The 15,396-nt window shown below is 45.9% G+C and overlaps 1 protein-coding gene across 1 annotated transcript in view; it reads left to right on the top strand.

Annotated features, from left to right (window-relative positions):
• The first annotated feature begins 346 nt into the window (after positions 1–346).
• LOC146203097 (synaptotagmin-15-like) overlaps positions 347–15,396 on the top strand; it is a 319,979-nt gene continuing 304,929 nt past the window's right edge. Inside the window, exon 1 of the mRNA XM_084588526.1 lies at positions 347–585. Within this exon, the coding sequence (XP_084444652.1) occupies positions 504–585 (82 nt within the window). The 5' untranslated portion in view covers positions 347–503. The remainder of the gene's footprint in view (positions 586–15,396) is intronic.

Genomic DNA, 15,396 nt, shown 5'->3' with positions numbered 1-15,396 from the left:
GCACGTCCGCTTCAGCAATGGTGTGAATGCCCGAAGTGACAACCGTCGATAGGTCAGAAATAAAGCGCGGTGCTAAATGTCACGCTGTGCTCCGTGACGTTCGCCTTTTCAGCAAACGACTAGTATAGTGCGACAGCGCCATAAAAGTAAAAAAAATGCACAAGTTGTAGAGACAGTCCGAGCACCGCGGGCTACCATCGCTGACACCGACAGATAATCACAGCGCCTTCAGCGCGCCCGGACATGGAATTAATGCACCCCTGAACAGCGGCAGGGGCAATTGGACAGCGTGTGCGCCGCGCGCATTCACTTGACGTCAGTAAACCGGGCGTCGCGTAAACGCGCACACAAACAAACACTCACGGCGGCATCGGAGGCGCGCGCTCGCGGCTTCCCCGGGTGGGAACCCCGCGGCGCTGCCGTCGGCCGGCAGTGGCGGCGGCGCGCGCTCCGTGCTTCGACAGTCTGGGCCGCGGGCCGTCGGCAAGAGTTCGCGGCGCGCCATGGCCGAGCTGCAACGTGCCTCCTCGCAGTCCCAGGTCGAGCGCGCGCCTCCCGTCCAGGTCTCGGCCAGCAGCGCCCAGGGTAAGCAAGCGCATTATTCCCTGCAGGTGCGACGGCGAACGCTCACTGATCTTTATTTTTTTCCTGAAATGACATGAGCGCTGGCTGTCTTCAAACTTTTTTGTCAACTCGATGGGGCTGTTACTTGATGCCGTTTGAATATGGTCTCAGGGAGAAAGTGACCATGCGGCTTTGCATTATTATTGGTGCAGAGACTGTAATAAGCTCATGGGCTTCAACAGAGTAACTGGGAGCAGCTTTACTTGAAGGCATGTAATAATTCTAATGACACTAAACAGTTCGCGCAACGTTTACTGATACACGGAGGTATTATGCAGAGAGCTTCAGGTAACTAAGTATCATGATGCAAGTATTAAATGCAAACAGCAGCGCGTAAATGCCATTTATTTTGATATCGCAAGCTGGAGACATGTTGTTTGTCTTCGGACTTCTGGTCTCGAACAGATGGCAGCAAGGCAACACTTGCGCTAGTGTCTTTTTGTACATCTTAACATCTTTGTTTCTTAAGCTCTTCTTTAATTAATGACCACCGCGATATCATCTTAGAACTGACGGGAAAAAATGACAGGAAAGAAAGAACCGAGCGCGAGGCATCATAACAGGTGTTGCTTCTAGCGTCGAAACTCTGCAAACTAGCAATACATTCTTCAAGGATCTCATCTGTTATTAGCTCGAGAAGGGCACACACGAAATAATAAAGAAGATTTAATCATATCCGCAAGCTCTTACTAAGTGCACATAAAATAGGGGAAGAGTTTCCAAGCGAACCAACTCCATGAGCGATGACGACAGCCGTTTTCTGAGGCCCCGCGCTAGAAGTACGTCTACTAATCGATGTATACATTTTGGCTATAAAGTTATGCTGCTCTTTATATGCAAAAATATATTGTTGAGCGGTAATAAACAGTTGCTACAGGTCGTCACCATGAAAAGATCGCTTTATTGGAAATACTCTCTTGCTGACGTTCCTCTTTTGCCTCAGAATGCTAGCATTTAATTATAGCGCTACCTCGGTTTTTCAATGAAACACTCAATTAAAAAGCATTCATACGTTCATTGCCATCGTTACTAAACGTGTATTCGGTATATTCTGTATATCACAGTATAGTCGTGAAATTCCCAGTGCGATGCGTTGCAAATAAATTACACAGAAATATAAAACAACCCTATAGTTTCTTGTTCTTTTTTTTTTCCACCGCTACATATTAACGGTGTCAATACAGTTTATGTTTTTTTTTTTTTTTTTTTGTAGTAGGAGCTCCTAAAAGCACCGAGCAAGCGCAGTGCCAAAATGGTCAGGAATGCAATAACAAGAACACGTCATTCTTGATGTCCGCCGCACAGGGAAAAAAAATACATGTTACATTGGTTTGCCTTGCGTAACTTAGTAGATGACGGAGGACACACTGTGGTCCAACTTCGTTGCCTGTGGCATTACGAAGGGACCAGATCACTCAAAGGGCGATGAAAGGGCAACCGAGGAAATTGCTGTTTCCGTAGAGAAAATTGCCTGCAGCGCAGGCTGGCTGCGCTGCAGACAGTTCATCATACGCCGCGTCTTCATTTCGATGAATGCTGGGCGCGGGAAGGACGGTCCCTCGAGAATACCACGCCGTGTACGAATCGACACTGCCCCTTCCGAGTACGGTACCCAAGACCTTATTCCGCATCGTTTTTGTGATCGGTCTTGGGGTGCTGTGCCGCAGAGAGGTCTGTCCTGCCACCTTCCACGTACCCCTTGTTCGGTATACTTTTAACATGTTGCTCGCTGTTCGAAGAACGGGCCAGCTGCGTGGTGAGAGGCGCGAGAAAGGGTCCATCCGTGAACCCCCACCCTTTGCTGCTGCAGCATGCCGACGATGTATGACTCGGTGTTTTGGATTAACGTCCGCTCTAATGAAGGCGGCGATGCGACGATGGCATTGCGAGGGCCACCTGCTCGGCGACCGTCGGCGAAGGTGGGTAGCGCGCCGCAGTGCTTCCGTCGCTTCAGAAGGCTAGAGCTGAATGATGACCTGGAGAAGGCACCAAGGGCACACGTTTCATGGCAATGAAAGATATTGCGGAACGCAGAACGGTTTCGTATTTAGGGCGCACATGTGAGCAGCAGCTTTACGTTCTCCGTAACGAGGCAGGCCGAGCATCGTGCAGAGGCTGATCGCCCCCAGCAGCCTAAAATGTCCCGCTGCGTACGAACTCGTTGAAAGAACACGCGGAACGTCCTTCACTTTTCTTGGTGTCGTTTGTGAGCTATTGAGAGTGAGTTCATTATCGCGTCGAGGCCTTTCGTCAGGGTCTCATTTTTTTTTCCACGAGATGAATGATGGCAGTAATAAATCGAGGTTATTCGGATGAAGCACAGTTCATACCGCTTACCCGAAGAATTCTTCTGGTGCCGATCACGTCAGCCCTGTTTTCTGGGACAGTACTAAGCGCCAGACAAGTCTGACACCCATGCAGGCTTTCAAGTTTCAGGACTACTTCGTCTGTCTGAATTGCGGCACCTCTGCGGCCGGCGGTTCCTATCATATCGACAATACATTTCCAATTCCGCACTTCCGGTGAGCAGCCACGTTCAGAGCTGGCGCGGTGACAGCACACAGGAAGCTGTCCCTCCGCTACCACCCGGTGCAGCGAAGAAATCTCAGCGCTATATGCTCACTCGCTGCGCGGCTGCTTGCGGCAATGCTGCCAATGGCTACTGGCGGAAACTTCTCACACGTGGCGACGTATTACTTGTGGGAGCGTGAAATCTTTGCGTCGTGCGGCTAGGCTCGTGATCGTCAAAGGGCAGCGTTACTACGACCGTGGTGCAACCGCTGTTCCCCTTCTGCATCAGCCAGCAACTCGCGCCTGAAATTCGCGCAGCAGCCCTCTTATTAGACTCGATGATATGCTTGTCGCGTGATTTTTCGACCCAGAAACCTTACCTTATTGTCATGCATACCGCTAATACATCTCCCAAACATGGCATGCTTATACGAATGTCACCATCTTCAGGACGACAAATCAGAATGAAGCACTTAGTGTGGGACAAAAAAAAAATCATATTTACTTCAGCACTTGATCACTCCGACTTAGCGTTAACCGCTACTAGTGCCAGTGAATGCATATCGCATTCAGTTAATGAATTCTCGTGGCTGGCGGAACTTTCATCAGGGGGGGCCCTTCTGTTTTTAGCCTGTGTATGCACCTTTCATCAGGGATGCTGTGTTTGTTCAGCCAAAGCTGCTTCTGCATACGACCAAAGTACCCTTGACATAAAGCATTTAACAAAAGGGCAGAAAACATCCCATTTTAGCACTGTAGTGTTTTCAGGAGTCTGTGCTCTCTTTCCAAGTTCAAAACCAAAATACTCGGGACACACGAGAGCATACACATAACGTGTAATAATTAGATTTCACCACAATGTCGGTTTCCTAGAATGCAAGGTAGAGTTCCGGATAATTACGCCTTTTTCTCTCACTCCAAGTGCATTCAGTAAACCAATGTTCAGCTTCTCAGAACCCTTTCTTCGGCTGAATAACAGGCTTTAGTTCGCTAGTGCCAGCACCATGAAAAGTTAAACATCGTACCGTCATTAATTCTGTTCGATGCCGAAGTCGGGTCACCTATTTGGCCAGTGGATTTGAGAGCGGAACATGCAAACCCATTCCTTATTTTTTTTTTTTTTCATTGGGGGTAATTATTTGTATTGTTTGAATCTATCTAGACGCAGCAGGCGAGCTGTATCATGCTGTTTTATGAGCGACCGGTTATCTTTTCCTCGCTTTGAAATTGGGCAGAATTATATCCTCTATTTGCGTCCATGCTGAAATGCGTAAATTCCCGCATTTTCAATATCTCTTTACTGAACAAGCTACGATAAGCTTGCCGAAAGGAAAAGAGAATTAACTACGCGTCTTAGGCAGAATTTCTTTGTCTGGCGTATTTTCTGCCCAAAATTAAACGATTAGAAATGATGCGGGCACTTTAATTATGCTTTAAAGAGTATGACGCGATAGCGGCTAGGCAACCATCCTGCATATAAAGCAGCCTCGCTTTAACCGAGCCATATGAACGTGAATGCGTAGGCTAGGAGTAGCGTGTCTGACTGGCCATCCAAGAGCACTGTAAGGTTAATTCTTATTCCACCTTCCCACCTCAAATAAGCAACCTGGGTTGGCAGCTGCCCCCACCATTCTGATATCATGTGGTCTCATTAAGTCGCACAAGCCATCAATGAGTCAGTGCTCGGTCATGCCAGCTACCAGGTACCACCTGCCAGCGGCATACCTGGGATTTTTCTCTAACACCTGAGTAAAGGGCCCTTTAACGCTCTTGCGTCATAATGGCGGTGCTGAAAGCCTAGCTGTTAAGCTTACGCATTCGTCATTATTAAAGATAGCACTGTACGTTGAACTAGGTCATCTTCTTAAATAACCATATTTCAAATGAGGGAGCGAGAACATACTGCACATTCGCTTAGCGCCATCGATTTTTAGGCTCTCAGGATAACAAAGGTCGTAAGGTTATACGAAAGTGCGAGGAGTATGCTTAATAGCGCAACGCAAGAAACTTTGAAAATTTATTTTTAGGAATTCTTTTTTTTTTTTTTTTTTTCACGGAGTAATACTCCACGCTTGGAGAGGGTACCACGATTACGTAAAAGGCGACAATATATACTACCTGGATACAACTCTCTGACTGCAACAAATTGATAAGATTTATTCGGAGGAACGTTTTTTCGTCCCCATCAGCTTGGCAATAGAACAAAAGCAAAGGCACATAACCACTTCTTAACGCTGGTACGCCTGCACAACACAGACACACAAGCACACACAAAAACATGACGAAATAAATTTTATTGAATGTGAGCAGAAGCCGTCAGCGCCCATGCAAAGTACAGCAATGAACCTGACCGGAGAGTTGTCACGGCGCACTGGTTGTCAGCGCCAGAACATCGCCGTCACGGCCATGAGTCCAACGTAATCTTATAGTTTAGACGAATAAAAAACAGAATACCCCCCCCCCCCCCCCCCCCATTGCTTTGTTCTAAAAACAACAGTTGCATTTACATTAACCGCACCACTGTGTCGAAATTTTATAAAGAAAAGGGGAAAAACCTTCGCGCTCAAGAACAATAAAAAGATCGAATCGATTTCACCTTAGTGCTCAATAAAATGGCTTCACGCAATACGCGCCGCGCTACTTTCCAACAAAAAATGCTGCTAACTCAAGTAAAAAAAATCACATTTCGGGGAATGCAACATCAACGCTTCTGTGACTTCGTTTCTTCTTTTTTTTATAGTTGGCAGGGTATACATGAAATAGCAGCGCACCTGCTTGATCGAGTTCGCTTTCAACTATGTAGCAAACGCCAGGAGCCAACGGTTGTGCTCTGAGAGCGCTCGGCGCGACCCGCGTGGCTCGTACAGGCGTCGACTAGGGTGACATCTCATCGTCTCGTTGTTGCGCAATCCTTCGAAAAGTCACTGACCGTAGACTTTACGGCGCGACGAGGGGTGGGAGAAGCGTTACTCTATACGGGGGGTGCAGTATCGGCCCTTCAGAAAGAAGAGCTCGGGCAACCGTTATGAAACCTCGTTTAAAGGTAGAGTAGAATGTGAGCTCCCCAACTCTGTCCTCGAACTGACTGTCATGAGTTGGACGGGGCCACAGCCCTATATGTATACGACCGCCCGAAGAGAGGGCCAACCACGAGGACCCTGTGTGCGTACCCTCTCGTCCCTGGACACCGTGGACAAACATGCGTGTTTGCACGGCGGGAGCTGTAGCGATGCGGGAAGCGTGAAGTGAGCGCCGGCATCTAGAAATCATTCCGCGAACCCAGTGACCGAAGCACATAAATGCTACAGCGTCTGTCGAGTAAAGGAGGGTCGATCGCTTGTCGAGTGTCGGAAACAGCTCGAGACGCCTCCTCCCCATAAAGAACTTGTGCTACAGTTCACACTGCGATTGACCTTAGTTCTCAACACTTTCTACGCATGACCACTTTTCGCACCTGCCTGTTACTGGGAAATCATGTAGCACGTGCACTAGTACTTTTTCCTCAGTACCTTGCCACTGCGTTTGACGATGGCTGTGTGCTCTTGCGGCGCTTTATTTTGGAGACCAACACTTTACAAAGTTTTCCTCTTATCTCGATCGTCACCTCTCGTCACTTATAGTAGTGAAATGACCCTGCCTACTCAAGAAATGCCACTCCGCTTATCACTAAGTCGCTTATATTTCTACTGCAAGATCTGGTCTTTCTCATAATCGCAAACAGCGTTGACAAAGTGTTCTACATATTTGAGTGATGCCGTTTGAGCAAGTATTAAAGGTGAAATGCACGAATGAGCTCACTCAATCACCTGTTTGAGTGAGCTCCTTCAATCTTGTTATTGTACGGTGATCGCAAGAACTTATGCGCCAACATAGCAGTTACTAAACGAAACGGAGTGAGGAGGTGGGACAGTACTGTTTTGTACTTAAGTAAAGAAAACTTGAGTTTTGTTTTCATGCAGATTTCCAGAAAGTTGATATCCATAGTTAAGCTTTGCTTCATACTCCCTGCTACTCCTGTGCGTGGCCTTGTTTTGCGCTGCCGGTTTGTCGGATCGCTCTATACTGAACAGGCATACCATCTCTGCAATTTTCGTTTGCACTGTTGAGAGCAAGAGTATTGTACACCGCGAGAACTTCAATTAGGCTGCATTACCACGTCACCTCCAGCGGCGCCTGCTGCCAAGAACAGGGTTCGAAGTCACCATTTCTGTCTTGATGCCTACCTATAGTTTCTATCCGTGGCGATCCTACTTGTCCTACAGGGCGAGAGGTGTCACCAAAACAGGGAACCACGCAGCAGCTCGTGGTATGCACCGCTTTCATTTTCGTCAGCGGGTTGCTCGTAACTTGCCTTTTTTTTACAGCGTCCTTCTAGCGTCCGCATATTGCTAAAGCAGGCGCTTCGAATAACACCGGGGCCGCACTCACGCGTGGATGCCTGTCAGCGGACACAAGACTGGTTGCACACTTATTGGCAGCAAGTGTGCAAGCGACGCCAGCAGCCGCGCGCTGCGTCCTTAATAAACACCTGGATACGGTAATTGGAACTACAAATTTTGGATTTACATCTGCCATCGGCGAAAACTTGATGCGAATTGCTGATGGTATACAACGATCGTGTTTCTGCCATGTTACGGGTACGAAGTTGAGGATTTCGTCCTTCCTCCCACGGCATCTTTTCTCCATTTTTTATGCGGAAGTCGATCCGTCGATGCGCTCGGGAGCACAGTGAAAAGCAGCTTTCGGTTGGTCTTTTGTCCTCGTTGCCTATTTGTCATGGGGCTAAGCGACCAGTGCATATCTACCCCGTTAAATAAGCAATTTATCTTCCCTTCGCGCTTTTTCCTGTTCGCACGATTCATAAGTTTTTGCTTGTTTTTTTTTTTTTTCTCACTGATGTCTACGCATTTCTTAAAAATCTGTTGCTCACGCTTGGGTTACGCTCGCTCATCTGAGCTTTAATATCGGAGGACGAAATTTTTTTGACAGTATCCGACCATGCTCTTAGTATTCGTATCAACGCAACCATTGACCTTTCGAGATTCGGTTGTACCTTTGTTCTTATACTTTTGCGTCATCAGTTTACTGGTAAGTTGGTAACTATATCATTGCTAACAACATGCAGAAGACATAAGTATATGGCTTTTATTCTTCGGTGTGGGTTTTATCATATTATAGCTCTTGCAAAACGTCACTTTATAACGAACTTTCTTCCCTCTTTCTTGGGTATTTTACACCTAGTATGAACTAACTAAATGAATGAATGAACCAATTATTGGCTTATAAGGTAGCTGGTTGAATTACCGCATCAGACAAAGGGGGAGGAAGAACAGTGAAAGCGTTCAGCCTACTGAAGGGTTTAATTGGTTTATCTGGTTTAACGTCCCAAAGCGACCAAGGCTATGAGAGACGCCGTAGTGGAGGGCTCCGGAAATTTCGACCACCTGTGGTTCTTTAACTTGCACTCACATCGCACAGCACACGGTCGCCTTATTTCTTTTTCATCTTCATCAAAAAGCTGTCACGGCGGCTGGGATTCGATCCCGCATCGTTCGGCACAGCAGTCGAGTCTCCCATCCACTGCACCACCGCGGCGGGGCTCTACTGAACAAGCAGGGTTCTTACTAGGAGCATCAAAGCATGCTATCATCGTAGTTGTTCCACACAAATAATTATGAGTGTCTAAGAAATTTACCACACCTTAACACAAGCACTCTGTATTATTGCTTCCACGGGTATATTCGCGGCTGACAGCTGTCTCCGCCCGCGCATTACTCCCCAAAACTCGATACGTGTCTTCAACGCTTTGCCAAGTTTTGAAATGGCAGAGGTTTCCGTATTCCAAGATTTAAGGGGGTTAGAGTGCTGGGGAGACGATGAAAAAAAAAAAAATAGAGTGAGGAGACAAGCGCCTCTACGTATAAAATAAAGAGTAGCGACAGGAGCCGTATGGGACGAAGCTAGGACCACTGAATTAAAAACTGTCAGTAGTGGGAAGCTTTTATTTGTTCATCCTTTTGTCGTCACGGATCGATATTACTCTATTGTAACCTGTGTATGCGGCTGCATCGCAGAAGGGGCTCTTTGCCAGCGTGCACGGCTGACGCGTCGTTCGGCCAACTTCTGTGACAGTGAGAGAAATTCTTACTTTCGCTCGTCACGCCCACGGGGGTAACAGGCCGCCTTCATTCGCCCTACGCCAAGTTTCTTTTCCCCAGAACCGGTTACGCAGCAGTTTTGTCTTCTCGTTCCGTCGTACAGCGCGATATGAGTGCAGCTTTTTTGTTTGCCTTCCGGATCCGCGGGGACGAAAAATGTAATAAACACGGCTTTTATGGGAGCCTTCGCGGTAAAGTTTATGCGGCAAAGAAATGACAACTTACGGTCGAGCTCATTTTATTCGTTCCTAAATGTTACGTTTGATCGTGAAATACAGCGTGGGTGGTGACTTTCCATCGTTGCCTCGGTTGGTCGCAGGCCAGTCAGTCCAGTGTCACTATTTTGTTTTGCCATTGGCATTGAGATCAACGTATAGCAAACTCCTCTCGGCGGGCGTTTTTTGTGGCTCGACGAAGATGAACACTTTACAGCAATCGTAAAAAAAGCAGCACCAGACCGATCAGGCTTGTAAGAATATCACATTGAGCTAGCTCCCGGTTCCGCGAGCAGAGGAATTGTGCTTTAACTAGAATGGCTTAAAAATATCGGATAAGAATTTTGAAAAGTTTACTCAGAACCTAAAATTCTAACGTACATTGCAAAATACAAAAGATTGGATGCGGTAGTGGTATCCTATGGGTAGCTCCAGTCACTCAACACACTCAACATTTATAAGGAAACTTAGAAAAATTTATGAGAAAACTCATTATAAATAACAATAAAAATTCAATACCTTTTTTAAAGCCTGTAGCATTTGTGCATAGCGAACTGTTCTGTTTCCTTCATTCGTAATGTAAAACCGAATTTCTTTTCTTAATAAGTATATATATTTTTAAATCCTAGGTGCTTATGAAGACTGTATTTTAATTACTAGTGCTAAGTAACACATACGGCCGTCCGCTTAACATAATTTATCCGGCTAATGAGCTCCATATTTCGCTCTGCAATTCGTCTCAGAGTTTCTTTCACTTTGTATTTAAAAAAAAAACTGGCTAGTATACGCGAGCCTCTAATTTTTCTCTAAGCGGGCAAAAACTGAAACGTTGACACCTGTGTGCCGGTCAAGGTCACAAATGTTTTCAGACAGTGAAGGGTCGAGAAAATGACACAGAAAACAATCATCATCATCATCATCATCATCATCATCAGCCTTATTATACCCACTGCAGGGCGAAGGCCTCTCCCATTTTTCTCCACTTAACCCGGTTCTGTGCTAGCTGCATCCACTTGACCCCTGCGAACTTCTTAATCTCATCCGCCCACCTAACTTTCTGCCTCCCCCTGCTACGCTTTCCTTCCCTTGGAATCTAGTTTGTTACCCTCAGCGACCATCGGTTATCCTCTCTTCGCACTACATGTCCTGTCCTACAGAAAACAATGCTTCACGTAAATTAACACTTTCACCGTCTCCCCGACGCGATTCCTATACGCCGTAGGCGATTCAAGTCACTTTGGGTACAGGAGACACTGGCGTGTGGCTCCATGTCTCTTTTGGGTTGTACACAAGTTCCTGTCGTAGTCTCGCTCGTCTGTAACGGGTAAACGATGCTGTCACGTTGTGGTCGTTCATGCGGTATATTTTTTTTTTTCGAAAATATTCTTTATACGCCGCCGATATTTCCTTTCGCGCTAGCGAAGGCCGCACACTTTTAAAGCAAACATCAGGAGACAATGCAACTGGAAGTAACAAAAATAGAGAAAAAGAGTTTGAGTATAGTATATATAAATAGGCTCCAAAATTTATTCTTGCTCGCAGACTAGACTGTGCAATCTCGCCGCGTGGGCAGAGAGCGTGCGTAGCCGCCTTTTGGCGAGATGGCTTTTGTGTTCCGAGTTGATTGGGGTATACGCTGCCGTTGAAAAGTACCGCTCTGACAAGTCGATGGGGATTCGGAGAGCAAAGGTAGCAGAGGAACCCCGAAGCAGAGTTGTTGCTCGCGCACTATGAGCACGTTCTTTCTCCTCGTTAAGTGGCGTCTCGATGACAAGTTGGGGTTCAAAAACTCTCTACATAAATATAGGCGGTGCAGACTGCAGAGCGGGGAATTTACGTGTATCACAGATGATGAAAGCATCTTATAAAATGCATGTGTAGATGACGGAATGCCGACAAAAACATGTGGCAGTTACTTAAGTCCGTAGCTTTCCCAGAAGTATCAGCGAAGAGCGCTACATTTCGCAAAGTGTTTACTTGATTTGAATTCGAAATTCGGAGCTACTTTTGGCGAGGACATGCAGACCGAAGAGTCCGTGCGCGAATCGCGATTTATTGAAGTGCGTATGCAGGTAACGCGACAGCATGCAGAGGCAGAAAGATACTAGAGCGAACAAATTACGAGGTCGTCGCATCAAAGAGAATCCTGTGTATAATTCAAAGACTCGCAGCAAAAGAACTATACTCTTCAAGAATCTAACACGGCGATGATTACTTGAACACAAACACTGACGCTGCAGCTGGGAATTACAAAAAGCGCTCGTGACTCGTTTTCTGAATGAAGTCGTCTCATGCAAGCAGACATGAGACTTCTCATGGTTACTGGCTGGCCCGTTAAGAAGCGCAGAAAGTGGTTGTAGTGACGAACGGATGAGGCGTGGGCAAAGCGAGAGTCTCTTGTGTTTATAGCGAAGAGCGACTGGGTGATTACTAAACCGGCAGGGCGGTTCAAGAGCCACTCTGTGAGATCCGTTGTTTAAAGATTTTAAAGTCAGAAACAGACACAGCAGCAGCAATGTCCGCATAGTCATTTCTACTGACATCAGCGAATAGTTAACGTTGATGAGTCCCTATGCTTCCTAGAGAGATATGGATTTTGCTGCAAATGCGCAGAACTAACCAAGGGCTGATATTTGATAAAACCAGATTAAAGAGGAGTGTTATCGGTGAATAAGTAGACTATACGCCTGGTAGCGTATAGCCTGAATCGTATGAAGCTTAGGGTGCCTAATTCACAAGAAACTGGAATAGTTGATTATTTTGTAGAACAGCGCGAAAAAACGTGCCCAAGCTTCTGTTTTAAATAGTTGATTACTTTACCCCCAAAATTCAAGCCTCTTGCTTCGACCGCCTTAATAGCTGCAAAGCAGCCACTATTTGCGTCATTATAGACATCGCCTCCTAAGAAAAGAGAGAGACTTTCTCTCTACTGATTCATTACAGAGCAACATTCTAAGGTCAGCATTTTGGTTTTGAAGGAGGCCGTATACCAGTGAACACTGCAGAAAATTCAGCGTGCCGAGCGCTAAATGTTCAGCACAACATACTATAGAAAAAGCGCTCCCGCACTGGCTTTCAGTTCGCAGAGTGTGAATTGATCGCGCGAGGAAATGCGGGTGTGCATCTCTGGGATGCAAGGAACGATCGAGGTGTATTCGTAGTTATATACAGCGCGAAAAGAGGCAAGACGAACACAACTAACCAGATCACCAGCTAATGTCCCATGTATGCTTCGTTTTGACCAAGCTTGCATCAGTGTTGTACTCCAGTCGGAATCAACTAGCCCAAATCACGGCCTTAATAAACCATCCGATACTATAGTGACGCATCAACCATTACTTACACGTTCTCTTGGAGCAAATGTCCGTTTCTTCGTCATAATAGGACATATCAATAATATATGCGATCGCAGGAGGCTGATACCACGAAAAAACACAATTTGGTCGCTGTTTGGATGCCCATCCTATCATTGTGTTGGGCGCAAAAACAAATACACCTTGTATCTTCGTTTGCCTGCATGCATATTTCTGCCGCGAAAATTATTTCCTTTGTTTTCACACCATCAGTGCTTATAAATTCTTTGCGCTTGCTTGCACATGATCTGCAGACCTTAGGCTGCTATTTTTAGTTTCGCAAGATCGTTATTGTCGCTCTGAGTGATGGCTCCGACACACAAAGGGACCAGTTGACAGTAAAGCTGCTTATTCAGATGAGAACGAGCTTATCCCGTGTTCCATGCACCGGGCACAAGACACACGAGAGAAAAGTTCGGTGCTTTCTTATAGTGGACTTCTTAACTGCTCGAAAGCTCCGTTGGATAGAATCGGTAATGTGCTATAGTAGCTTCCTAAAGCGTGACGTTGCGTTGTTGGCCGTTATTTTTAGTCAAGAATTTTGTTTACTATTCGACACAAGGGACAGAGGACTTTGGTAAGACCATGAACACATGACGCTCGGAGCAGGTAGTTCCTGCAGCACAAGAAAAACAGACAAACAAACAGCTAAAGCCGCTTTAATCAGAGACCGAGATTTCTGTCTAGATATCTGAGTCAGGCACGAACGTTCACATCAGTAACCGTTACGCCTATGTGAGTGGCGTATACTACGGTCAACCTAAAGGCCAAGTATAAGGACTTAGGAAAGCGAATCATAATCTGCAGACAGAAAAAAGTCCCATTTCTGCGACTGCGCCTATTTGCAGGGTAGTGGGCAAGGCTGAGTTTGAAGACTGTCACCTGAAGCGGCCTATTTGGTTATACAGAAGTGCAATAATGAATTATGGCAGGTGTGAGATGTATGGATGAAAAAAACAGGCTTATACAAACACGTTAAAGTTCAGCTTTTAACGTGTTCACAATAGAGCGCTCATTATCTCAAAAAGCGTCCTTGATGATGTTGGAGTTAGTGTGCAAAGCGTCCACCTTCCGGTAGCATTCCTGGCCCGGAAGGTGCATCCGCCCCCACACTAGCGTCCACCGGCCGCTAACAAACCATCCTCCACTCTCCAAAGGCCTCCACCCATCACAAACCCAGACTCCTCGATAAGCTTCTCTATATACCACAAATCGGTGGCGAAACCAAATTCAAAGGCGCAAAACGGACATCTAAAAGCTTGAGCTGTGTACAGGAGACACAAACGGATGGCAGATCCAAACAGTAACGCATACAGCTCCGCATGAACCGCATTGACCACCGGTAACATTTAATATGAAAGAACTTCTTAAAACGGTCCAACCCGACCAATAACAATGTGGCTTGCATAACCTGAAGTTGCAATTGTCCAACCTAGCATAGCATTGCCGAACTCGTGAAAAAAAAAATAGAGAAGAAAAACCTTCGATGCAGATATACTCAGTAATTTCTTGTTGGAAGCCACTACGGAAGCTGGTGCCTATCGCAGCAGCCGAGCACCCTGCGTGTTCTGCTGCCACCCTCTCGCGCTGTTCATTTTTTGTCGTCGTGTTCCTTCACTTCCATTCGTGAGCGATGGACCTATAACAAGCCGTCCCATCGCCCTCCTATGGTGCGTTAAGCGGTCTCAAAATTTTATACTTCGCTATACCACTAAGATACCCAGCCACCGACTTCGCCAATCTTTGCCTGAAGCCTGACCTTGAAACCCTAGCCTCAAACAGAAAGCGAATTTATATCTCACATGCTTGAGCACATGCAGTTCGCATTCGACCAACTTAGCTAATTCGGCGGCGTTATTATATATATATATATATATATATATATATATATATATATATATATATATATATATATATATATATATATATATATATATATATATATATATATATATATATATATATATATATATGTATATATATATGTATATGTATGTATTCCTCCTCCATTTTTTTTTTTTTTTGTATTCCAAGACTGCTCTGTATGGGTCAGGACTCCCTATATATAAACGCAGCCGTGGAGACTGTTCTGCCGCGTATACCTGAGCGGGCTCAGACTCTTAAGGCTGTTCGCCAGCCGTGTGTACAGCGCTGTATGAGAACACGGTAAACCAGTCGTGGATGGGGAATGCAAAGGGCAGATCACCGTTAATTAACTTCGCTTGTGATGCCTCAGCGCGCCTTTCATCCTGATGCATGTTTCTCCAAGTTCTAATTAGCGTATAAATGACATTGCTTGGGGAACTGATCCCTCATTCTGGCTTCACATATCGCTTCCTGTAAATTCGCTTTAAAACTTATTGCAAACGGCTAGCGAAGGATTACGCAAGTTTTTCAGCTAACAAATGAACTAGAAAAACATGTTTGAAGCCGAAATTGTCTTGAAGGCTCAATGCAGGTTCGATATCATGTCATCTCTTTTTATGATGATGTAGTTAAGCAGGCCCGGTAATGTGGATTCTTCGCTGAGTCGGA

Source organism: Amblyomma maculatum, chromosome 1 (genome assembly GCF_055883805.1).
Source record: "Amblyomma maculatum isolate TAMU_Amacu chromosome 1, ASM5588380v1, whole genome shotgun sequence".
NCBI classification, from domain to species: domain Eukaryota; kingdom Metazoa; phylum Arthropoda; class Arachnida; order Ixodida; family Ixodidae; genus Amblyomma; species Amblyomma maculatum.
The sequence above is the reverse complement of the archived record's forward strand: the minus strand, read 5'-3'. Positions and strand labels throughout refer to the sequence as shown.